General features: G+C 44.6%; 1 protein-coding gene across 1 annotated transcript in view; it reads left to right on the top strand.

Annotated features, from left to right (window-relative positions):
- ANAPC4 (anaphase promoting complex subunit 4) overlaps positions 1-24,430 on the top strand; it is a 43,476-nt gene extending 19,046 nt beyond the window's left edge. Inside the window, exons 11-29 of the mRNA XM_048509353.1 lie at positions 1,199-1,285; positions 2,303-2,367; positions 3,506-3,548; positions 3,630-3,706; positions 6,377-6,477; positions 6,566-6,617; positions 8,197-8,252; positions 9,209-9,255; positions 10,184-10,240; positions 11,539-11,595; positions 12,958-13,051; positions 14,323-14,420; positions 15,963-16,024; positions 16,129-16,167; positions 16,248-16,349; positions 18,272-18,349; positions 19,663-19,833; positions 22,139-22,262; positions 23,712-24,430. Coding sequence (XP_048365310.1) covers positions 1,199-1,285; positions 2,303-2,367; positions 3,506-3,548; positions 3,630-3,706; positions 6,377-6,477; positions 6,566-6,617; positions 8,197-8,252; positions 9,209-9,255; positions 10,184-10,240; positions 11,539-11,595; positions 12,958-13,051; positions 14,323-14,420; positions 15,963-16,024; positions 16,129-16,167; positions 16,248-16,349; positions 18,272-18,349; positions 19,663-19,833; positions 22,139-22,262; positions 23,712-23,927 — 1,626 coding nt within the window. The 3' untranslated portion in view covers positions 23,928-24,430. The remainder of the gene's footprint in view (positions 1-1,198; positions 1,286-2,302; positions 2,368-3,505; positions 3,549-3,629; positions 3,707-6,376; positions 6,478-6,565; positions 6,618-8,196; positions 8,253-9,208; positions 9,256-10,183; positions 10,241-11,538; positions 11,596-12,957; positions 13,052-14,322; positions 14,421-15,962; positions 16,025-16,128; positions 16,168-16,247; positions 16,350-18,271; positions 18,350-19,662; positions 19,834-22,138; positions 22,263-23,711) is intronic.
- Positions 24,431-24,682: the final 252 nt, after the last annotated feature.

Below are 24,682 nucleotides of genomic sequence, written 5' to 3' on the forward strand. Positions count from 1 at the left end.
GATCTGTTAGTCCAACTACATGTCCCTATGGAGTCCCCCTAGATGGAGACCCTGCTGTTTGCCCCACAGCAAAGTGAAGGGAAGGAGAATTTGTACTGGTGGGAAACAAAAAGAGGGTGATATAAACATGCAGCTTGCTGCTGGTCTCTTACCACTGGTTAAGAGTAGGGGAAATTATGTTTTTCTGGTCTATTAGTTATGGTTTGTATTTGTTTTATGTCTCATTGTACACCGCCCAGAGCCCTTCGGGGGTTGGGCGGTCTATTAAGCCGAATTAATAATAATAATAATAATAATAATAATAATAATAATAATAATAATAATAATAATAATAATAATAATAATAATAATAATAATAATAAATCACAGTACTCGTGACCTCACAATTGTGGAAAAAAAGGAAGTGTGGATAGTCGATGTTGCAATTCCTGGTGACAGCAAAATTGATGAGAAGCAACTGGAAAAACTTACACGATACGAGGATTTAAGGATTGAACTACAAAGACTCTGGGACAAACCAGTAAAGGTGGTCCCAGTGGTGATCGGCACACTGGGTGCAGTGCCTAAAGACCTTGGACGACACTTAAAAGTAATCGGTGCTGACAAAATCACCATATGTCAGCTGCAAAAGGCCACCCTACTCGGCTCTGCACGCATTATTCGTCGATACATCACACAGTCCTAGATGCTTGGGAAGTGTCTGACTTGTGATGTAATACAAAATCCAGCATATTGATCTTGTTTGCTGTGTATAACTGTTTTTGTATCAATATAATAATAACAATAACAATAACAATAATAATAATAATAATAATAGTTATTGAGATCACAACATCACTATTTAAAGCAAGTGGTGTTCTAGAATAAATTACTCTCAGTGCAGTCCTAAGCATGCCTGTGTGAAAATAAATCCCATTAAAAAGGCAAATTACAGTCACTTTAAGTTCATATTTAATGTAGTTCATACTTTTAAGAGTGAGGAATTGATAAAGACTTTTTAAATTGCAATCTTGCTTCCTTTCAACAATTTTATAATGCATCTACATGACTTTTAAGGCGTGGTTGTGAGCATGTGTGTGTTTTTTTACATTGGCGCCAAGATTTCGTATCAAAAGCTCAATTCATTTTAGTCATAATTTCAGAATTCTTTCCCCTACTGTGAAAAAAGAGGAATTAATTGCTAATCCTTTCTCAATAGTATATCAAGTTGTCGTTGACGTGTATGTGTGAAGCTTGGGAAGAAATACTCATGCAGATGGATTCGCGGCTGACCAAATTTGTCCAGGTATGGGGGGAAAGCTTGAACAAGCCTAGTCCAGTGGTGGGATCCAAAAATTTTAGTAACGGGTTCCCATGGTGGTGGGATTCAAACAGTGGTGTAGCGCCAATGGGGATAGGTGGGGCACAACAGGGGCGTGGCCAGGCATTCCAGGGGCGGGGCATTGCTGGGCGGGACTGTGGCAAGGACACAGCCGCTGCGCTGGTCCTTGGGCGGGAAACGATGCACGCAGGTGCAAGCTGCCACGCATGCTGGTGCACCTCCTGCTAGACTGCTTCAAGTTCTGCGCGCTACTGCTGAGGAGCGGAGGAGGGGCGTAACTAAGGCAAAAATCACGAGGCAAAATCACCAATTCGTAACCCCCTCTCGGCACACACAAATAATTAGTAACCTACTCTCGGGAACCTGTGAGAACCTGCTGGATCCCACCTCTGGCCTAGTCTGCACAAGTCTGCACAAGTCACGTAGAACGTTTCAAAGTGTGGTGGGGTGTAAATGACCAGAACTCTGTAGATGTTCTAAGGCCCTCTGATAACATGACTTTGGGCAAAGTATTTTATTTATTTTTAGGATGTCTGTTTGGTCAAATCGTAGTGTCTGCCCACTGTTTCTAGATTAATCTGATGTTTAATTTTTAATATACCGTACAGTGTAGTTTTAGCTTATTGTCCTAGTTCTCAGCGGCTTGGATCCACCAAAAATCTCCACTGATAGAAGGATCTGTGGGAACTCCATCCATGGAACCTCACTTCCTGCTACAGCATGATTCATTTCAATGAAATGTGTTAAATTTGATCGGCTGCCCCTCCCCTTCCGAACACTGATGAACTCCGGCCTTCTGCCAGGGCTCCAAATGACTGGTAATTGGCAAAATTCTTCCCTACCCTGGCCCAAATGGAATTAATCAACAGGATCAAAAAGAACTGAGATTGCGAGACAACCTTCAAGACAGTTCAGCTGAAAGATGGGGTTGAATTTTTTTTTAATATAAATGTGTTGATTCTAGCCGTTTCCAATTTCTAGGAAAAGAACACCACTACATCTGTGCAAGACGAATTCATGCAGTTATTGCTGTGGGGAAAAGCAAGGTAAGTATTTTCTCCTCTGCTGGCTTGAACTTCCTTCAGCAGTGGCGTAGGAGGTTAAGAGCTCATGTATCTAATCTGAAGAAGGAACCGGGTTTGATTCCCAGCTCTGCCGCCTGAGCTGTGGAGGCTTATCTGGGGAATTCAGATTAGCCTGTGCACTCCCACACACACCAGCTGGGTGACCTTGGGCTAGTCACAGCTTCTCGGAGCTCTCTCAGCCCCACCTACCTCACAGGGTGTTTGTTGTGAGGGGGGAAGGGCAAGGAGATTGTAAGCCCCTTTGAGTTTCCTTACAGGAGAGAAAGGGGGGATATAAATCCAACTCTTCTTCTTCTTGTCAGGGAAGAACAAGGCATGTCACGAAGAGCTACATGTATGGTCCCCGTGTCTGCCTTGTTTACATACAAAGTGAAGGATACCAATCTAGCTTTATCAAACGTGGTACCCTCTGAACTCCGTCGCCTCAGGCCTTTCTCACCCAGCCTGGCTCCGATTGCAGAAACCACCGCTTCCAGTCTGGCAAAAACACAGCTTCACTTTTCGGCTGCCTCCTACGTCTTGTTCCCATTCCCATTCCCATTCCCCTCTAATCTCTGATCTGACTCTCAGCTACTCCTTGTGACCTCGGTCCCTGCAGCTTGGGATTCGAAGAGGAAGTTGATTCCTGAGGCCGTGGGTGTTTGTTGTGAGGGGGGAAGGGCAAGGAGATTGTGAGCCCCTTTGAGTCTCCTGCAGGAGAGAAAGGGGGGATATAAATCCAAACTCCTCCTCCTCCTCTTCTTCTTCTTCTTGGGCTAGTCACAGCTTCTCAGAGCTCTCTCAGCCCCACCTACCTCACAGGGTGTTTGTTGTGAGGGGGGAAGGGCAAGGAGATTGTAAGCCCCTTTGAGTCTCCTGCAGGAGAGAAAGGGGGGATATAAATCTAAACTCCTCCTCCTCTTCTCCTTCTCCTCCTCCTCCTCCTCCTCCTCCTCCTCCTCCTCTTCTTCTTCTTCTTCTTCTTCTTCTTCTTCTTCTTCTTCTTCTTCTTCTTCTTCTTCTTCTTCTTCTTCTTCTTCTTCTTCTTCTTCTTCTTCTTCTTCTTCTTCTTGCCGAAAAAATAGAATTGTGTGTTGACTCTGTTTTCTCTGTTACGTAGCCTTGAACTCCAGGGTCTGCTAATGAGTCAGCTAACAGTGAAGGTACGCTAACTTGCCTTATTGAAAATTTCCCCCTGGTGCGCTTTGCATCAACAGCCGTAAGAACAAATTGTCTTTCTGCAGGGCTTAAAAAAACTCGGCCAATCCATGGAGTCCTCCTATTCCAGTATCCAGAAGCTGGTCATTAGTCACCTGCAGAGGTAAATCGTGGAATGTGGGTTGAGGTGTGGTGTGGTGTGGTCTTGTATGTTGGGAGTGGCTGGAAGATGGACCCGGGAGATCTAGGTTCAGATCCCAGCTCCTACTTCGCAGGGTTGTTGTTCTAAACATAAAATGGAGGAGGAGATAATGACGTGGGAAGCTCTTTTGAGTCCCTATCAGGGCAAAAAGTGGGCTATATAATTTTTTAAAAAGAGTTCCCAGTTGTAAGAAAAGATAGACAATAAAAAACCTTCATTTTTAATTTATGGTTATAAATACGAAATGAGCGTCTTTCCTACATGCTGCGTTGGAGGAAAAATATTTCACCTTCCTGGTATTGTTGAAGGCTTTCACGGCCGGATTCAACTGGTTGTGGTGGGTTTTACAGGCTGTGTGGCCGTGGTCTGGTAGATCTTGTTCCTAACATTTTGCCTGCATCTGTGGCTGGCATCTTCAGAGGTGTATCACAGAGAGAAGTCTGTTTACACACTGTGTCACCTTCCTGGGTTCTCCAGGGAGCTCCTGGGTTGGCTCCAGTCATTGAATAACTGACTAGATACACAACGGTTTTTGTGTTATTTTTTACTTAACCCCCCTCCCCTCCGTCCTCCCTTTTAATGGTTACAAGTCTTATAATATATCAGCTATTTGTTATATTTATCTAAACATTACTACTTGCTCTAAATCCGTTAAGGGGAGATATCCCTTAAGGGGAGATATATCTATATCTATATCTAGATAGAGAGATAGATAGATAGATAGATATAGATAGATTTATATAGATATAGATAGATATATCCCCCTTAAAATTAAGGGATTTAGAGCAAGTAGTAATGTTTAGATAAATATAACAAATAGCTGATATATTATAAGACTTGTAACCATTAAAAGGGAGGACGGGGGGATTAAGTAAAAATGGTTAACATATGTTAATATGGTATCTAAACCTAGTTCCGTATAGAGTTGTGGCTTATTTATATACGAATGGGAAAAACAAGAAGAATACCTGGTTTAAAAATAAAAGGTAGATTTTTAGTAATGTTATGCACTGGGTAGAAGTGAGATGGAAAGTCAATTAGAACTCCTTTACTGTTTATTCTTTACTCTTTTATTCCTACGTTTATGTATTTTGAATGTTGGTTATTAGCAATTTCATGGGAGGTAAAGGTAGACACTATGTATTTTCTTTTCTGGTTACTTCTGGTGGCATGTCCATCAAGTTTGTAGTTGTTCTAGACCAGGGGTAGGGGACCTGAAACTCGAGAGCCGCTGTCGCGGCATCTTCTGTGCCCGCTTGCACTCTCACATCCACAAGCCCGAGCTGCTGGCTTCATCCTTGCCAGCCTGCAGGTGGCAGGGCAGGCGCGCATAGTGCCAGCGGCGGCTGGAGCAGCGTCGCTGAGCCTCCCTCTCGCCAGCCTTGTTCGCGGTGGGGCGGTGACGTTTCCCGGCGGACCCGGCAGGTGTGAGCCCGTGGCCCCATCCCTGCCCGCCCTGCACCAGACCCAGCAGAGGCCGAGAGGAGGCATCCATCTGCTTCTCCAGGAATGAGCCAGGCGGTAAAGGTTAAAAAAACCCCTATATATACAGTGTTATCTTTATTTTAAATGTCAAAAATTATTTGCGGCTCCAAGTGTTTTTTCCCCCCGTGGAAAACGGGTCCAAATGGCTCTTTGAGTGTTAAAGGTTCCCTACCCCTGTTCTAGACTCAGGGGTCTGCAACCTGCGGCTCTCTAGATATTTGTGTGTGTATACATACATATATATACAGATATATACATACAGATAGATGTATAGTTTCCCAAGCGTAGCACCATAGAGCATTCAAGACAACTGGCAACATAGTAAAACGTCAATTGAAACAGTATAAAAAGAAATTGCTTATAAACTTCAGATTACCAAGAGCAAAGGGAGGTGTTTGTTAAAAAGGCCAAGGTGGTTCCCAACAAAGCTTCACAGATTTCTCTCCCCTGCCCCCAAAAGGCCCATTTCAAGTAAGAACCAAGCTAGTCTGGTAGACCCCTTTGGGGAAAGAGCACAGGTAGATTTTAAGGTGTACCGTTCAACTGATGTTAAGTCTGTCACTCTTTGTTCTTTAGAATCATAAGAGTTGGAAGAGACCCCAAGGGCCAGAGGTGGGATCCAGCAGGTTCTCACAGGTTCCCGAGAGTAGGTTACTAATTATTTGTGTGTGCCGAGAGGGGGTTACTAATTGGAGATTTTGCCACGTGATTTTTGCCTTAGTTACGCCCCTCCTCTCAGCCCAGTAGCGCGCCAGCCAAAAGTAGAACTTGAAACTTTGTCCTAGCAGGAGGTGCACCGGCATGTGTGGCAGCCTGCGCGCATTTGTTTCCCGCCCAAAGACTGGCGCAGCAGCTGCATCCTTGCCACAGCCCCGCCCATGAATGCCCCGCCCCTGGAATGCCCGGCCACGCCCCCATTGTGCCCTGCCCAGCCCCACTGGCGCTTACCCACAGTTTGAATCCCACCACCATGGGAACCTGTTACTAAAATTTTTGGATCCTACCGCTGCCAAGGGCCATCAAGTCCAACCGCCTGCCATGCAGGAATACACCATCAAAGCACTCCCGACTTTAAAATACATGTGATTTGTTTCTATTAGAATGCCACATCCTTCATGAAACAATTTTGCTACCTTGCTTTGACAGCGGCTCAGAGGCCTTGCTGTACCATTTGAGTGAGCTGAAAGGAATGGCCTCGTGGAAACAGAAATACGAGTCTCTTGGACTGGATGTGACTGGAATAGAAGGTATGCTTGCTGACTTCTAGGATACGAATCACTAGGATACGGATCACAAACTTGGCTGGCTTTAATTTCATGTTGGTTCTCTTTGCAGAAGCGATTACTGCCGTTGGCGCCTTCATCCTGAAAGCAAATGAGCTTCTTCAGTACGTATGAATCGAGGACGTTATGTTCAAAGTTGCTGCATTTGTCCAAATGCTTGGCATTATATTAGCTTGGCCTTCAGTTGCCTGCAGCCTACCTTTGTTTTCTGCTGCTAGCCCCCATGTTTTATCACGCAGTCCCACGCAGAGCTGATACCAACGGTCCCTGTAAGGGTTCTGTAGGGCTGCGTGGAAGCTCACTCCCGCTGTTTGGAACTGAGCTGCTGTGAGAGCTCCCCCTGCTGGGTGGTGGTGGTGCTTCTCTGCTGCCTCCAAAAGGCTTTTTGGCAGTGTGGGAAAGCAAAAAAACAAAAAAATCCTTCCCGCCGCTGAAAAGCCCTCCATTGGGCTCATTGGATATATGCCACCCAATATGGTGGCATAGTTCCAAAACCCAGACTGCTGAGTATCGGGCGGCAAAGCTGGAGTGGAAGCCAATCAAGGTCAGCTCCACCACTGGCCACGCCTCTGGAATGCCCCTGTTACTCTGGCGGGGACAGCAATGCAGTGGTGGGATCCAAAAATTTTAGTAACAGGTTCCCATGGTGGTGGGATTCACACAGTGGCGTAGCGCCAATTGGGCTGGGCGGGGCACGACGGGGGCGTGGCCGGCCATTCCGGGGGCAGGGCATTAATAATTTCTCTGTTACTATAAAAAACTCTTATTGTAAAAAAAAGTTCCTAATTTCCAGCTGGTATCTTTCTGTCCATAATTTCAACTCATTATAGCAAGTCCTATCGTCTCCTGCCAACAGAAACAGCTAATTCTCCTCTAAATTGACTGCCTGTCAAATACTTAATACTTTCAAGTACTTAATTTTGTTTCTAGAAATCAAAAGAAGGATACTTTCCTTAAACAAGGAACTTTACCATATTTCTAAAACATGTTTTTAAAACAGCCCAACAGGGAGAATTATCCCGTTTTCTACCTCCGCTAACCAGCCACATAGGAAACAACAGGACTTTATGATGTTTGGACCTAATGGAATTTCTAACGGAAAAGCAGACCCAATTAGTAACCCCCTCTCGGCACACACAAATAATTAGTAACCCACTCTCGGGAAGTGGTGAGAACCTGCTGGATCCCACCTCTGCTGTAGTAGCAAGGGAGCGCCTAATGCTTGCAGCACTCTTCCAGCCCGTCCCGGGGTGTAGCAGGCCTCGGCAACATTGGTTAGACCGATTTGCCCCTCCTTAGCAGGGTAGGAGTGTCCTGGGGAGGGCAAATCTTGCTCCCAACAGCGATTCCATCCCCACCTTCCCTGGATTGGGCTGTTAGTCTGTCGGAAAATTCTCATATTTTCTTCTGTGTAACTCAAGGGTGTCCAACTCTGGCGCTTCAGATGTTCATGGACTACAATTCCCCGTCAGCAGGGGCTGATGGGAATTGTAGTCCATGAACGTCTGAAGCTCCAGAGTTGGGCACCCTTGGTGTAACTGATGCTTTTCTGTTTTGTGTTCGGGGGGGATGTGAAATAATGCAGGAGATGGTCCTAAGACATGCCGCTTAAAGGATTAGTCGCTATCAGAGTCATGTTTGAAATATACATTTCACACGACTGCCGTTGTGTTCTCTCTGCAGAGTTATTGACAGCAGTATGAAAAATTTCAAAGCTTTTTTCCGATGGCTATATGTGGGTAAGTCAAATACAAGAAATTCCACAAGTTAATTTTATTTATCGAAGTGTCTATATCAGTGGTGGCGAACCCATGGCACGGGTGCCAGAGGTGGCACTCAGAGACCTCTCTGTGGGCACGTGCAAACAGAGTGTCCCCCCGCCACATCTAGGCTGGCCTGGGCTACTGGGATCAATTATTAGCATTAAACCTAAGACTTCGTTTTGGGAAAACAGTGTAGGTAACCCTGTTAAGTGCTCTTAAACCCCACTGATTTTCATGTGAAGAACTAAAGTGTGATCCTTTACCTGGTAGTAACCTTGGTTGCTGGCAACGAGGCTTGCTTCTAAGTAAACCCTCCTAGTGTCATGATTCACCCGTTGGAAGAGTTGCATGGTTGCTTCAAAGCAGAGCCACCGACTACCACCAAGCTTACTCCTGACTAACGCACGCCTCGGAGCCAACTGTTTTTTCTAAACTAAAACCTCAGCATTCAGGTTAAATTGCCATGTTGGCACTTTGCAATAAATAAGTGGGTTTTGGGTTGCAATTTGGGCACTCGGTCTCAAAAAGGTTCACCATCACTGGTCTATATCCTGCTTTTCCCGCAGCCCACAGTGGCTCACGACCGCTTACTCATGCCAATGAATCAAACTATCGAGACATTAAAAGCACAGAGAAATGTAGTGATAAGTGTCCTTATGTTAGCAGAGGTACTTTGCTCCCACAGAAGGAATCTTTTCCTGATGCAAAATCAAAACCCAGCAACAAGCCGGAATTCACTTGAAAGCTTGTACACGCCTTCGCCAGTCAAAGAATTACGTAGCGTGTGGTTTGTTTTGATATCCTTATTCTAGCGTTGGCCTTGAAAAAGCAGGCTTTCCTCCTTCATAATTTCTGCTCTTCTCTTTTGCCTTGGAGGGGCGAGGATGTGAATTAATCTCTTCAAAATGTTGTGGCCATTCCTTATTTTTCAGCCATGCTGAGGATGTCTGAAGAGCATGTCCCTCCAGAACTAAATAAGGTAGCACTCCTGTCATGTATTTCAAAATAAATAGCTTTTTAAAAATCAGGGTGAAATTTTTGGTTTTTACTTATTATTTGCTGGGGGTGGGGGGGCTGCCCTATGCAAACTCTATGCTGGGGATAATTAGGAAAGGAGTTGATAATAAAACTGCAAGGATTGTCATGCCCTTATATAACGCTGTGGTGCGACCGCACTTGGAGTACTGTGCTCAGTTCTGGTCATCACATCTCAAAAAGGATATCGAAGAGATAGAAAAAGTGCAGAAGGGCAACGAGGATGATTGAAGGATTAAGGAGCACCTTCCTTATGAGGAGAGGCTGCAGCGTTTGGGACTCTTTAGTTTGGAGAGGAGACGTCTGAGGGGGGATATGATTGAAGTCTATAAAATTATGCATGGGGTAGAAAATGTTGACAAAGAGAAATTTTTCTCTCTTTCTCACAATACTAGAACCAGGGGGCATACACTGAAAATGCTGGGGGGAAGAATTGGGACTAATAAAAGGAAACACTTCTTCACGCAACGTGTGAGTGGTGTTTGGAATATGCTGCCACAGGTGGTGATGATGGCCACTAACCTGGATAGCTTTAAAAGTGGCTTGAATAGATTTATGGAGGAGAAGTCGATCTATGGCTACCAATCTTGATCCTCCTTGATCTCAGATTGCAAATGCCTTAGCAGACCAGGTGCTCAGGAGCAGCCCGAGCCACTTGAAGAGCCATTGCTTTCAGTCTAGTCATGCATGTGAGCTCCCAAAGAGGCGCCCTGGTGGAGCCCACTGCGGGTGGCAAGAGAGCTGGACTAGATGGACTCTGGTCTGATCCAGCAGGCTAGTTCTTATGTTCTTATGCCCTAAAAAGCTGTCTGAAAGAGTACTGTACTTTGCGTGTGTGTGTTTTTCATTCACATTTTTTTTCTTTCTCATAGATGACCCAGAAAGATATCACCTTTGTGGCTGATTTTCTTACCGAACACTTCAATGAGGTAAAAATGCTTTCAGCTCGCTGTGTTCCTTCAAACACGCATCCAGGTTGTGCTCCCCAGTTCCATGATTCTGCAGGCGGGATGAAGAATAAACCGATGGAATGGCACTTCTGTTGGAGGAGAGGGGAGGCCAATTTTTCTGAGTCCCCCAACCTTCAGATCCCTGCTTAGCCCTCCTTGCTGTTCCTGAGGGTCCCTTCAACCCAGGAGCGGAACTTTGAGCGGTTTAGCCGACTGTGGCAGTAAGGGCAAGGCTGCAAAGTCCTGTGCTACCGGCTCCTCTCTGCTGGCATGCTTTGGATTCAACCAGTAGCTTTTTTAATGCTCCATTTGATTTGGTGACCCAGTTCCTCAAACCAGAAAGGGGGTGATTTTGGTGCAGAAATAAGCTTCCCCTCTTGCTTCTGAGCCTTTCCCTTCCACTTTGCAGTAAAGATGGGCATCTCTATCTGGAACCAACATAGACTCAGTAAACTAGCTGAAGTGTGGGCCCACAGAGTTGTGATTTAGATAGATGATTAGGAAAGGAATTGATAATAAAACTGCAAAGATTGTCATGCCCTTATATAAAGCAGTGGTGCGACCGCACTTGGAGTACTGTGTCCAGTTCTGGTCGTCGCATCTCAAAAAGGATATTGAGGAGATAGAAAAAGTGCAGAGAAGGGCAACAAGGATGATTGAGGGACTGGAGCACCTTCCCTATGAGGAGAGGCTGCAGCGTTTGGGACTCTTTAGTTTGGAGAGGAGACGTCTGAGGGGGGATATGATTGAAGTCTATAAAATTATGCATGGGGTAGAAAATGTTGACAGAGAGAACTTTTTCTCTCTTTCTCACAATACTAGAACCAGGGGGCATACACTGAAAATGCTGGGGGGAAGAATTGGGACTAATAAAAGGAAACACTTCTTCACGCAACGTGTGATTGGTGTTTGGAATATGCTGCCACAGGAGGTGGGGATGGCCACTAACTTGGATAGCTTTAAAAGGGGCCTGGACAGATTTATGGAGGAGAAGTCGATTTATGGCTACCAATCTTGATCATCTTTGATCTGAGATTGCAAATGCCTTAACAGACCAGGTGCTCGGGAGCAACAGCCGCAGAAGGCCATTGCTTTCACATTCTGCATGTGAGCTCCCAAAGGCACCTGGTGGGCCACTGCGAGTAGCAGAGAGCTGGACTAGATGGACTCTGGTCTGATCCAGCTGGCTTGTTCTTATGTTCTTATGTTCTTATCTGAGCATTTCCTGGCATTTCACTCGCAAAACCAATAACTGTGTGGTGTGTTGTGTGTTTCAGGCTCCTGAACTCTACAACCGTAAAGGGAAATACTTCAATGTGGAAAGAGTTGGTCAGGTAATCTGTGGGGCTCTGGATAGAGATGAGAATGTGACTTGCTAAGGAAAGGGTCACTTTTTTGTTTTTTTGCAATAGCAGACATGGCCTAGCGGTTGCAATGCCAATACCCCCCCCCTCCCCCCTGCACTTGAATTAAATTAAGGCCATAACATGAACTTGTGCATGCTTAAAACTCCCGCTCTCTGCTGGCTGTTTCTCACTTACAAAGTCTGTTCTCCACTCCCCCGTTTCCTCTGCTTTGCAAGGTATTGGGGTTCTCTGGCTAATATCTGCTACCTATATCTTTCTCCACCAAGCAGTAGGATTGCAGTGATATAGTGACATGACTGGGGTGTGCTAACAGTCCAGTATTTTACAGGTTTACTCAGAACTACATCCCACTGTAGTCAGGGGACCTTATTCCCAGATAAGTGTCCATAGTGTTCCGCTGGTGAGTTTCTTAGTATCCTTGATAACACTGATTCTGTTGTCCTAAGTAAGAGTGCTTTTAGTTTTTCTTAAGACAACATTAACAGTGTGTCCTGTCTAATATTTAGGCATGGTAGGATACCTATTGCTGTATTATCTTGCTTTTAACTTGATAAACAGATCTATTTATATTGCAATTTTATATTAGATTGTATTTTTATATTGCCGTGTAGGGGTATTTACTGTCATTTGCTCTGGCAATTTCTTTTTAAAAAATCCGAAGTGATCTGAATTCCTTTGAAGTCAACCATAAAGTTGTGTGGTCTATTTTCTTGCTATTGAACTATATTTGAGACTGCAGAATGTGTCTGTGTAAATCTTGATCTATCTATGCCTATCAAAGGTTAATAAAGATAAAAGATAAAGAAAGATTAACAGTGTGTCAATTTAAACTGAAATAGCTCCGTACACCTCTGTATCAGGTGATGCCTTTAGGAGAGAATCAGGAAATCTCTTTTAACAATTTCTGGTCATGAGATGCTCATATTGCAGTTTCCACCACTGGTTTCATGGGGCAAAGGTTTATAACTCTCTTCTAAACTGTTGCACCCTGTGTGGAGAGCCGGCCATTTTAAATACCCTGTAATCTGGATAACAGAACGGTTCCCATAGATTCAAAAGAGAAAGTCACTAAACTTTTTGGTAGGCTGACTGGGTAGTCCTAAGCAAGATTTCTTCAGCCTACATTTGTTGCAATCAGTGGGCTCCACCTGAGGTAACTCTTACTGTTACTGTTAGCTACTCTTACTGTTAGCGTTACTGTTAGTTATAACTGACTTCGTAAAGAAACAGGAGAAAGAACGCAAAAGACTTCTGATGTATTTTCTCCCAAGCCAATCATACCACCTCGGTCCTGTTCAGACATCGGTTGTTTGCATCATTTTCTTGTAGTATTTGAAAGATGAAGATGATGAGCTGGTCTCCCCACCTAACACAGAAGGAAACCAGTGGTTTAATTTCCTGCAAAACGGCAGCCATCTTAAAGGTACTAAATCCTCTTGGTGCAGGGATTGTTTGTGGGTGCCAGAGGTTCAAAGCGTAATTCTAGTTCATGGGAGTTAAAAGAGTGGCAGGTGATGTGTATGAGAGCCTGAGAGTTTGCCTGATTGTATACGAAGGCCAGGAGGGGTTTGCGAGGTGAAATTTCTCAACTAAGTATTCGTTCAGACAGAAATTTCGGTGTATCTTGTTTATCCTGTCTTGTACCTGTAGTGTTGGATCCAGGTGGCTTTTAAGTAGTGAAGACGTGGGAGCAGCCCTATCAGACTGCCTCCTGCAGCATTCTAATCTGGAGAACCAGATTTGTTTCCCTGCTCGTCCACATAAAGCTTGCTGGTGACCTTGGGTTACTCACAGTTCTCTCAGAACTCTCTTCGCTCCACCTACCTCACAAGGTGTCTTTTGTGGGGACCAGAAAGAAGAAGAAGAAGAGTTTGGATTTATATCCCCCTTTCTCTCCTGCAGGAGACTCAAAGGGGCTTACAATCTCCTTGCCCTTCCCCCCTCACAACAAACACCCTGTGAGGTAGGTGAGGCTGAGAGAGCTCCGAGAAGCTGTGACTAGCCCAAGGTCACCCAGCTGGCGTGTGTGGGAGTGTACAGGCTAATCTGAATTCCCCAGATAAGCCTCCACAGCTCAGGCGGCAGAGCTGGGAATCAAACCCGTTTCCTCCAGATTAGATACATGAGCTCTTAACCTCCTATGCCACTGCTGTACAAGGAAGGAATTTGTACGCCACTTTGAGACTCCCTATGGTTGAGAGAAGCAGGGTAATAAATCCAAACTCTTCTTCTAACCGGGAAGTCTGCGGTCTGTCTCGTAGTTATTGATATCTATTAATAATTCAAATGGGATTATTTCATATGCAGAAGTGCCTAGAAGGCATGTTTTCTGGGTTGAATCTTTGATATAAACTAAAAACACCTGTGAGAGGATTGGACTAATGGTCCATATAATAGACCATCCAGTTTCACACAGTGGGAGGTTTACAAGCAGAATGTGAAGGCCAAAACGCTCCTCTGTTGTTGCCTCTCAGAACTGGTTTTTAGAGGGTGACTACCTTTAAAACTGGAGGTTCACTTTCGCCAATCACGGCTTATAGTCACTGACACATCTATCACTTATGATTTTGTCTAATCCCCCTTTAAATCTAACTAAACTAGCTGGCTTGTTGTATCCCGTGGCTGAGAATTCCATAGATTAATTACTGTTGAGATTATCTACTTTTAATTAAATATGTTCCCCCCCCCCCCCAGAAAGCCCTTTATTGTTCCCGTACTACCCTCAGAAGTCGCTACATTTTGTAAAACGGAGAATGGAGGAAATCATTGACCAGTGTCTACAAAAGCCAGCTGTAAGTGTTTATTTTGTGTTGGGTTTTGATTGTGGTGGAAGCCATAGCTGATGGGGGGGGGGGGGGTTTGACATCTGAGTAAGACATCTAGCTTAGGGAAAAGTTACACAGAGTGTAATTTAATTTTTCCCTGATATGTGTCTGTTGACTGAAAAGGGGCCACTGAAGCCTGCAAAGAGGGGGTAGAGCAGGGGTGTCCAACTCCGGAGCTTCAGATGTTCATGGACTACAATTCCCATCAGCCCCTGGCCATGCCAGCAGGGGCTGATGGGAATTGTAGTCCATGATCATCTGAATGGCCAGAGTTGGACACCTCTGGGGTAGAAGAACCTCAGGTAGGTAAGGCAGTTTATTTATTTTATTTAATTATTATTTTTTTATATACCGCCCTCCCCCTGAGGGCTCAGGGCGGTTCACAACAGGTTAAAACAAACATTAAAACATAATTTAATATCAATTATATAAAAACAGAACCCATTTTAAAATGTGGATGGCGTCTGACTACTCCCCTCTCCCCCTTGTGCCCACGGGAGGCCAGATGACATGGTAGATGTTTTTTGGTTTTTTTTACTAGAAACCAACAGGCTGGCCAAACGCATACAGCAGGACAAGGTCTATCTTGCAGACCCTCACGGAAGCTCTATAAATCCCTTGAGACCCTGATCTCCCTAGAGAGCCTGTTCCACTGAGTAGGGAGACCCAGGGCTGAAAAGGCCCTGCCCTAAATGGGAGAACCAGCCTGATCATTTTGGGGCCAGGGATCACAAGTAGGTCCTCCTCCGAGGAGCGGAGGGGCCTACCAGGGCAATAACCCTTCCCTTCTCTTCAACTTTTTTTTTTTGCATTCAGAATCATTCCCTTACAGCCCTATCCAAATGGGAGGACAGAATGGCCATAGGAGGTGGTGTGGGCTTGTGCCAACACATTTGCCCTCCTGGCTGTCACACTGGCCGGGGGGACAAATAGGCAGGCAGGCAGGCAGGCAGGGGCTGCAGAGCTCCACAGCACCTGACCCTCCTCTGGCCACTGCTTCCAGAGTTGCATCGGCCTGACTTGTAGGCTAGCAAAACTGGGTGGATTCCAGGCGTGTTCCCAGAGGAGCAGCCAGTATTAATTGGCTCCCACCAGGCTTTTGCCCCAGGAAACCTAGCGGTGGGGAGGACGGACTAACTAGCCCTACAGAGGGCTTTTAGGTGACCAGGGAGGCTTTCTTGTTCTTCTGCCGTGCTACCTTAATGAGAGCTAAACCCCTCCGGAGGCAGTGGGTGGGGCAGGAGCAGCGCAGTCCACAGCTTCCTCTTGGAACTGGATTGCACTGTTATATCCCTTTTTTCTACCTTTTATTCTGGGCAGTGTTTAGTCTATCGTAGTAATAATCACTGTGCAGTAAATCATACGATAATATAAAAACGCTCTGGTCCCATTTAGTTCCATAGAACCTGTAGCCTCCCTGTGATCAGAACAGTGTCTGCCAATTGATGGGTTCTGTGGCTGCGATGGCATCTTCCAAACACTTAGATATTTTTGATTGTTACTGTCTAGGATGTGATTGGAAAATCTATACTCCAAGCCGTTTGTGTGCCGTTGTACAAAGCATCGAGAAGGTAGGCTGGGGTGCTTTGTTTTGTTGTGATAATAAAGAGTAAATTGTTTTTATTCACATAGAACTTCTTTAGTTTTGCTCTCATTTCTCTGTTTTCCCTTTTAGTGAGGATTCAGCCCCTCAGCTCTATAAGCTGCCCTTTTTGTAAGTATGTGCGTTTGTGTCTTTGCAGTCTGTTTATTGTGTATCTTCATTTTAACTAATTGGAACATTTGTCACTGCAGGTGGAATGACAAAGCGTCCAATTTGCATTACGTTTTGTTTACGATGTTGGAAAACTCCATTTCTAAAATATACATCTTGAGGAGGCATACAGATATTTCAAGGTACAATGGCATAATATGGTGTTTTGTTTTTATACCTAGATGTAATTCTGCACAACCACCTTCATGGTGGCACAACGTTAGGTGACCATTCCATTAAAGAGTTTTTAGGTATGTGCCAAACCTCAGATCTGGAAATCACGGAAACTGTAGATTTGTTCTGAAGCCTTTATTTCAGAGTGTAGGTAACATCGTAAAAAGAGGAATCTGGCAATTCCCGCGCAAACGGCTCCTACTCCCCTCTACAAACTACAAAGCATTTACTACAAAGCATTGCGAGCCTGGGAACAGTTCACACCTTCCTTTGATAAGATCTGTGTCTGGGATACCATGGGGTGCCGAGGGGAAGACACCAGACTTTCGCCCCATATCAGAGGATGGTAGCCCCCCTCCCCCTCCCCTAATTGCCATTTGGCACTGACAGGTTCAGTCCTGACAGTATGGCAAAAATATGATTTACATGCAAATCCCTTTACCATTGGTTGATCTGCTGTGATGTGTTGAAAATATTGACGATTTATAAACATTCTCATTTCTGACTGGGGGAAAGCATTGTGTTTGAGTGGACAAAACACTGAGAAACCCGTGTTTGGGTCTTACCAACATTTTAAAAATAGAAATGGGACCTGAGTAGGTCTTGGCTTTGGATTAAGACCAGAATTAGAGAGTGGGGGGTTGAGTCAGGATTAATTATTATAACATTACAAGGATTCACCAGTCAGAACAAATTCTTCTTCTTTTTTGTATATCCAAAATTTTATTGAGTTTCAAATGACATAATACATAGTACATACAAAATAACCATCTGATATCATTTAAAATAAGCAATAATATATAACATATTACATACCCCTATCTGGGGATTCTTATTGTATTGACATATATATTCATGACTACTTAGACTTCAACCAATCGTCATTATTATACTCCATCTTTTACTCAAGTATCAATTGCTAGCTTCTTAACTCATATATTTTTTAACTTAACTTAGTTTACTATACTCATTCGAAAAGTCCAAAACAGGTGAGTGAACAAATAACTTTCATAATCATTTGTTTTAAGATACATGAAATGTTGTTTCGAAGTACTCTTTCAGTAATGACCAATCTTCTTGTGTATCTTTATGTTGCAAAGTTCTAGTCAGGAAATCTAAATCCCTATATGTCCATAATTTGGTGTGCCAGTCCATTAAAGAAGGTAGCTGGGATTTCTTCCCAGAACAAATTCTTCTACCCAATGTTGTCACCAAGCTAGGCGGGGAAAAAAATAATGGTCTCTGGACTGCTGATTTTATTCTTTGCTTTAAACCACCTTTCTGTCCCAACATAGTTTATAGAAATTCAGTAGCAACTTGTGTTATAAAGCATGGGTCTGCTCCTGTCATCTGTTTTTTTCCCTTGGAGCTGAGCTTTGCAAATAACAGTAGTGAAACCTTCAGCCCCCATTGATAGAAGTTAGTAAACTCAGGCCCCTTCCGCACACGCAAAATAATGCGTTTTCAAACCACTTTCACAACTGTTTGCAAGTGGATTTTGCTATTCCCACAGCTTCAAAGATCACTGAAAGCAGTTTGAAAGTGCATTATTCTGCATGTGCGGAATGAGCCTTTGCTACAAAATCCACCAGGCACTCCTGAAAGCTATAACTTCTGATCCCCCACTAGCAGGCAAGGAAGGAACTAGGCCATGCAAATTCTTCTGGAGTCTGCAGTGCATCTTCATAAATGCTGCAATATCTGAGCAAAATATGCGTCCGGTAGCACTAACAGGAGCTTAGGTCCTGGAAAATGTTGTTGGTTTGCAAAAGGCTACTGGTATTGAGTTTTGTTCTGCTACAACAGATCAGCACAGCTTCCCAACTGATACTGTAATATTTGTGTAGAATATTGGACATTGGTTGATTCAATGATTTTTGCCCCTGCTCAGGTCTGCTAACAATGGAATACTTGCCGTTGAATTTGGAAGTTTCCTGAACAACAGTATTAATGAAAGCTCAAGTGCGAGGTTAGTACATTTCAAGACTGAATAATGTTCCAGCTGACGAGGCAGTTCTAACTTCCTTCGTCAAATTCGAATGCGTTACCTGACTCTTGTAAGAATAACAACTTGTCTGGATAGCTAATACTGGGGAGTATGATGTGCTTATTGTAAACATTGGTTTCAGACAGCATTCATTTCTGTTCAGACTTCAGAATCAAATATTCCAGTAGCTCTCAGTACCGGAATATTATCGCCTAAATCAGGGGTGTCCAACTCTGGCACTTCAGATGTTCATGGACTACAATTCCCATCAGCCCCTGTGCCAGCAGGGTCTGATGGGAATTAAGTGGCAGAGTTGGACATCCCTGACCTAATCTTACGATAACCTGTGTCTTTCCACCACTTCCACAGGCTATTGACACAGTGACTTCTGATTTTTTGCAAGCACTATATGAGGCCTGTGTTTTGCCTAGTTAATACCCATCCTTGGCTTGAAGCCCTTGCTCAGGCAAAAATGGGGTCATACTAACTTAGTAAGGAGGAGGGACAAATAGATAGGTATAAATAAGCATTTTTAAAAAATAACCTCTTGAAGGTTGTGCTGAGCATAACACCAGATGCAAAGGGAAAAAAATGTACATTTCATTAAAAGTATCTCTTTGGGAGGACTGGAACAGAATAGCAGCTGTCACCAGAGCGAAAAATGGAAGGAAAATATTTAATTCTAGCGTCTTCTTTACCCTATGTACTTATTTCGGTTTATCATTCAGTGCAGTTTCTCATTCCGTTCTTCATTCAGTGCAAGACTATCGAAGGCAGTATGTTAGGCAGTTTACCCAAAAAACCCAAATTCCAAGTGGTGTAAGGAAGGGATTGAAACACTCCTGGAAAATTAACCTCACCATGGTGGAGGAATACAAGAATTTTCCAGGTGAATGGCCCTATCCTGGATGGCTTAGGCTAGCCAGATCTCCTCAGATCTTGGAAGCTAAGCAGAGTCGGTCCTGGTTAGTGCTTGGATGGGAGGCCACCAAGGAAGTCCCGGGGCACCACACAGTCAGTCCACGGCAAACCACTTCTGCTCTTCTCTTGCCTTGAGAACCCTGCAGAGTCATCATAAATCAGCTGCAGATTGGCAGCACTTTCCACCACATAGGTAGATAGTTTCCTGTTTTCCCAGGCCAGTTTTGTCTCACTTTTTAGCGTATCAGTTCTGTGTTTTGTTCTACCCCGATGGAGGTTTTAAGGACTGGAGATTGATGAGCCTGTTGTGGTTTTCTTGTGGATAGAAAAAGATGGATGGAGATCGAAATGCCTTTTTCTATGTCTTGCTGCAGCTTCTACAGTTGTCTTGATGCCCACTTCTATGATGACGAGACTATAACAGTCATCCTTGCAGAGAATTCCAAGCCGGAGGGGAAGGAGAGAATTCTGGCCCAGCTGCCGTTATCATCCGTATATACGAAGGAAACCCAGGAATTAGAGTTCGCTTGGAATTCTGGCCAAAGGTACTAACTGGAGTTTTAGATGGTTCTAGTTTTATCTGATTAACTGTCCAGCATCACATTGGTCCAAATTATATGTGAGAGGGATGCAAATCATCCATGATTGGTCAGCTAAAATGACTAGAGATTCTGTGCCATGCGGTGTGTGCAGAAAATTATATATTTTTATTTATTTATTTATTTATTTATAGTTAAACTTATAGACCGCCCTCCCCCGAAGGGCTCAGGTGAGTTTATGTAAACTCTGAACAGATAATGCAATGACACACCAGTTTTGGTACTAATGAAAACATAATGTTTGAAATCCCTGCGTATAAAATTTCAAAATAGCAAACAGATGGCGTCTAATGGCTAAAATTCCTCTAAGAGGGGGACAGCAGGGTCCCAGCTGTTAAAAGAAGGGGAACAGGGAGGGGGGAGGGGGTATCAGCGGCTGGCCTCCCCAAAAGCCCGGCGGAATAGCTCAGTCTTACAGGCCCTGTGGAACTTATTTAAAAGATTACTGCAGAATACCTGGGCAGCTGGTGGGAGAGCATTCCTGAGGCAAGGAATCAGGGCTGCCAGGCTGTTCTAGCCCGGGTGGAAACTCCAGCTACATCCTTGGAGGGACCAGAAGCTACCAAGTATGTTAGCCTCTACCAAACGCATAGGAGAACTTCGAGATGGAACATATAGTGTGTGCATTATAAATTACACAACCAGATCAGCAGTTCAAATTACAAGTCACCTATATCACAGGTTGGCTAAAACTCCCTTTTATAACTGTGCTGTTGTGAAACCCGAGAAGGTGAAGCAATCACAAGGGACAGCAGGCTAACTGTGAGAAGCAAGAATTGCTCTGCCTTCGAGGGCTTGCGTAAGGAAAGTTGGCAGCCTCTTTGTTCCCCTTTCTGAACTGTAGAACTTGGGGAGGGACCCAGTGAAATGGAGGGTCTTGGGGAGGGACCCAGTGAAAGGGGGTCACAGTAAAAGGGCCCCTTCACATAAGACATAATTAACATATGGAATTGTCTGCCACAAGGTACAGTCATGGCCACTGCCTTAGATACCGTCAAAAGACAGGGGCCAGGTCTACTGATGGCTGTTTGCCATGACTACCTGGAACCTTCAGTATAAGCATAAGCATTTTATTGTCATTGTGCACGCACGACGGAATTTACAGCAGCATTCCTCGATGCACACAATTTCAGACTCATACCCCATCCTCACTTTCCCCTTCCTCCACCCATCCCTACACAGCCCCAAACACATCGACACGAAGCCGCGGAGTTCAGCATAGCCACAGCTCTAGAGTAGAAGCTGTCTCTAAGCCTCTTTGTCCTAGTTTGGATGAATACCATCATAGGATAGTAGCTTGTTCAAAAAGAGAGTGTGCTGGATGAGACGGGTCTCTCAGAATATTTTGGGCTTTCTTTCGGCTTCAGGAATTATAGAGTTCTTCCAAGGAGGGGAGAGGGCAGCCGATAATCCTCTGTGCAGTAGTGATCACCCTTTGGAGCGCCTTCCTATCTGCCACTGTGCAACTGGAGAACCATACACAGATGCGGTAGGTTAAGACACTCTCTATAGCACAGCGGTAAAAGTATGTGTCAGCCTCTGAATTCCGGCTGCTGGAGGAAGTCAGATGGTGGGGGAATTCAGCTGCCTTTATCCTCTGCTGTTGGGTTTTCTATATGCATCTGCCTGGAAAAAAGATCCATAAGCAAGTGGACGATTTCTTCAGATCCGGCAAGGCCTTTGCTCAGTAATTACTGCGAAAGAGAGCCAGTGAGATGTAGTGATTCAGGTATCAGGCTAGGATCTGAGAAACCCAGGTTGAAATCCTCACGCTGCCATGGAAACCTGCAGGTGACCTTGGGCCAGGCACACGTTCTCAACCTAGACCCTGGCAGGTATTTCGATGGGAGACCTCCATGGAATATCAGGGTTGTGACAACGGCAAACCACCTCTGAAGGTCTCTTGCCTTGAAAATCCTCTGGGGCTGCTTTAAGTCAGCTGTGACTTGATGGTAAAAATAGAACAGCTAAATTTTGCCGCATGAAGGTATGTGTTTGAATAGGAAGACTGTTTCTTTAAATATTTATCAAATGCTGACACTGAAGGCAGTGTATCTATACATGTATTTGTTTTATGTTGCTCAAGACAGTTAAGTCAAAGAGGAAGAACAAAGGGGGATTCTGGTTAGGGGCCAAAAATGCACTACCTTAACGGCGCATTGTTTGAAAGCGGCGTGTGAAGTTTCAGGTTTGATCTGGAATCAAGAATCGATGGTTGACTTTCTGTATTTTATTCTTGGGTCTCCACTAGGTTAGATGAGCAAGTCGATGACATTCCAACCTGCACCGTCAGCATAGAGAGTCAGTGGCGAGTTCTGGAGAACATGAAAGCCCAGTACGTGGCTGTGAACGGCATTCGGAAAGTTTCCTGTGTGGTAAGCATCACGATGACAGATTTTGCTGTCTGCGCCAAGCCACATAAGAACATAAGAACAAGCCAGCTGGATCAGACCAGAGTCCATCTAGTCCAGCTCTCTGCTACTCGCAGTGGCCCACCAGGTGCCTTTGGGAGCTCACATGCAGGATGTGAAAGCAATGGCCTGCTGCTGCTGCTCCCGAGCACCTGGTCTGCTAAGGCATTTGCAATCTCAGATCAAGGAGGATCAAGATTGGTAGCCATAGATCGACTTCTCCTCCATAAATCTGTCCAAGCCCTTTTTAAAGCTATCCAGGTTAGTGGGCATCCCAACACCACCTCCTGTGGCAGCATATTCCAAACACCAATCACATCGTTGCGTGAAGCATAGTGTTTCCTTTCATTAGATCCTACCTCCTCTTCTTCCCCCCCCCCAGCATTTTCAATGGATGCCCCCTGGTTCTAGTATTGTGAGAAAGAGAGAAAAATTTCTCTCTGTCAACATTTTCTACCCCATGCATCATTTTATAGACTTCAATCATATCCCCCCTCAGACGTCTCAAAAGTCCCAAACGCTGCAGCCTCTCCTCATAAGGAAGGTGCTCCAGTCCCTCAATCATCCTCGTTGCCCTTCTCTGCACCTTTTCTAACTCTTCAATATCCTTTTTGAGATGTGGCGACCACATGAACCCCAGAAAGGGCAGTGGGCTTTCCTCTCAAGGAAGTGTGCACAGAACCGCAGCTTGACTTTTTTTCTAGTACCATGAACGAAGAGGTTACTTTGCCCATGTCAAAAAAGATGAATGTTAATGATGCAGTAATTCAGGGATGCTATTTAACCATACAAGAATGGGCTGTAGATAAGAATAAAATCAAACTTCTCTGTCAGGAAAACTTTTTGGATCCCTTGCATCTGTTTGACAAATCACGCAATTTTGTGTCTGCTTTTAAACACTTTTATTACAGTTCCCACATTTTAAGTGATCCCAGGATGGATTTATTTCATTTCCCCCCTCTTTTAATAATATTGTATTTTGGAGTTTGATAACTTCATTTTCATCTATGTAACCTTTTTTAATCTGTGTGTTTCTAATACTTATGTGATGTCAATAAAGGCTGTGGAATAGAATAGATTTTTAAATACTGTCGATGTAAATGGTTTTCTGGAGATGTCTTCAATCAGTCCCTCAGCTGTCCCAGCGCTCCAAAGGGTCAAAGCCTCACAACCTCTTCCCGGGCTGTTGTCTGCTTGCAAATGCCTCTGCTGTCCTTCCTAATGGCAACTGCAGATTTGATAAACAGAACGTTCATAACACAGCTTTGTGCTGGAACGCCATAGCTGTGTGAATTGTGGAACCCATTTAAATTCAATTCATAGAGTTTTTTAAGCGCTTCTCGCCCAGATTCGTACTTGAATTCAAACACCTTGTGGTAAGTGAGTAACGCCTCTCTCAACCTATTTCCCTAGCTGAGCTCCAACCTCCGGCACGTGCGAGTGTTCGAAATGGACGTGGAAGACGACGGAGAGGCCGAAGAGGAAGAGGAGGACGAAACAGCCCAGCACGCGGGCGTGGAGCAGGAGGAGTCCTGCCTGTCTGTCGACAACCACAACAGCAGCGCTTGCGTCTCCGCTGCCGAGCGATCAGACGAAACAGGAGGACAGGAATCGAGCCTGGATACTTGAGAACAACTTCTTACTCCCAGGTCTTGCAACCCAACGGGATGAACTTGACTTTTTTGTACCAGACCATTTCCCAGCGCTTCTTACCTTTTTCGAAAAGAGTTTTCCAGGTATTTGTTGCGTTTACAGCTGCATTGCCTGAGTAAATGCAGGGAAAGAGACTAGACTGTTTTCCTCCCTGTAATTATTTACAGCTCTGAATCTCTGGAAGTCCTGAGGCAACGCCTCCCCTCACGCTCCCCTATTTTTCCTTCTCCACCTTCTCTCCATTTCCCGTTTTCATTGCTGCATTCATAGTTCTCTCTGCCTTCCTCGTGGTGCCATCCCCTGTGCTGAAATTGTGGTGGTTGTAGATGACGTCCGTGGTAATAACAACCTTTGCTTGAAGTTGCTGTAAAACTTTTAAAAGAAACTGCAACGGGTGAAGGGTAGGATTCCCTTCATGTTTTCAGCGAATGTGTTTAGTATTTGGACGATAAATTAAACAGAGATTTTTGTTTCCTACAGCGACTGCGTCACTTGCCTCTAATTTCACATTCCTGTCTCTTTTACTAACATGTAGCCTAGTAGTTTTGAAGGGTTGTGGTGGTTTTTTAAAAGGCTTTCCTTCAAAATGGTGGGAACTAGCCACCGTGGTGCAGTGGTTAAGAGAAGTGGACGCTGATCTGGAGGACTGGTTTTGATTCGCCATCCTGCCACGTGAAGTCTGCTGGGTGGCTTTGGGGTAGTCACAGCTCTCTCAGCACTCTCTCAGCCCC

This window comes from Sphaerodactylus townsendi, linkage group LG10 (assembly GCF_021028975.2).
Source record: "Sphaerodactylus townsendi isolate TG3544 linkage group LG10, MPM_Stown_v2.3, whole genome shotgun sequence".
Classification (NCBI taxonomy): Eukaryota; Metazoa; Chordata; class Lepidosauria; order Squamata; family Sphaerodactylidae; genus Sphaerodactylus; species Sphaerodactylus townsendi.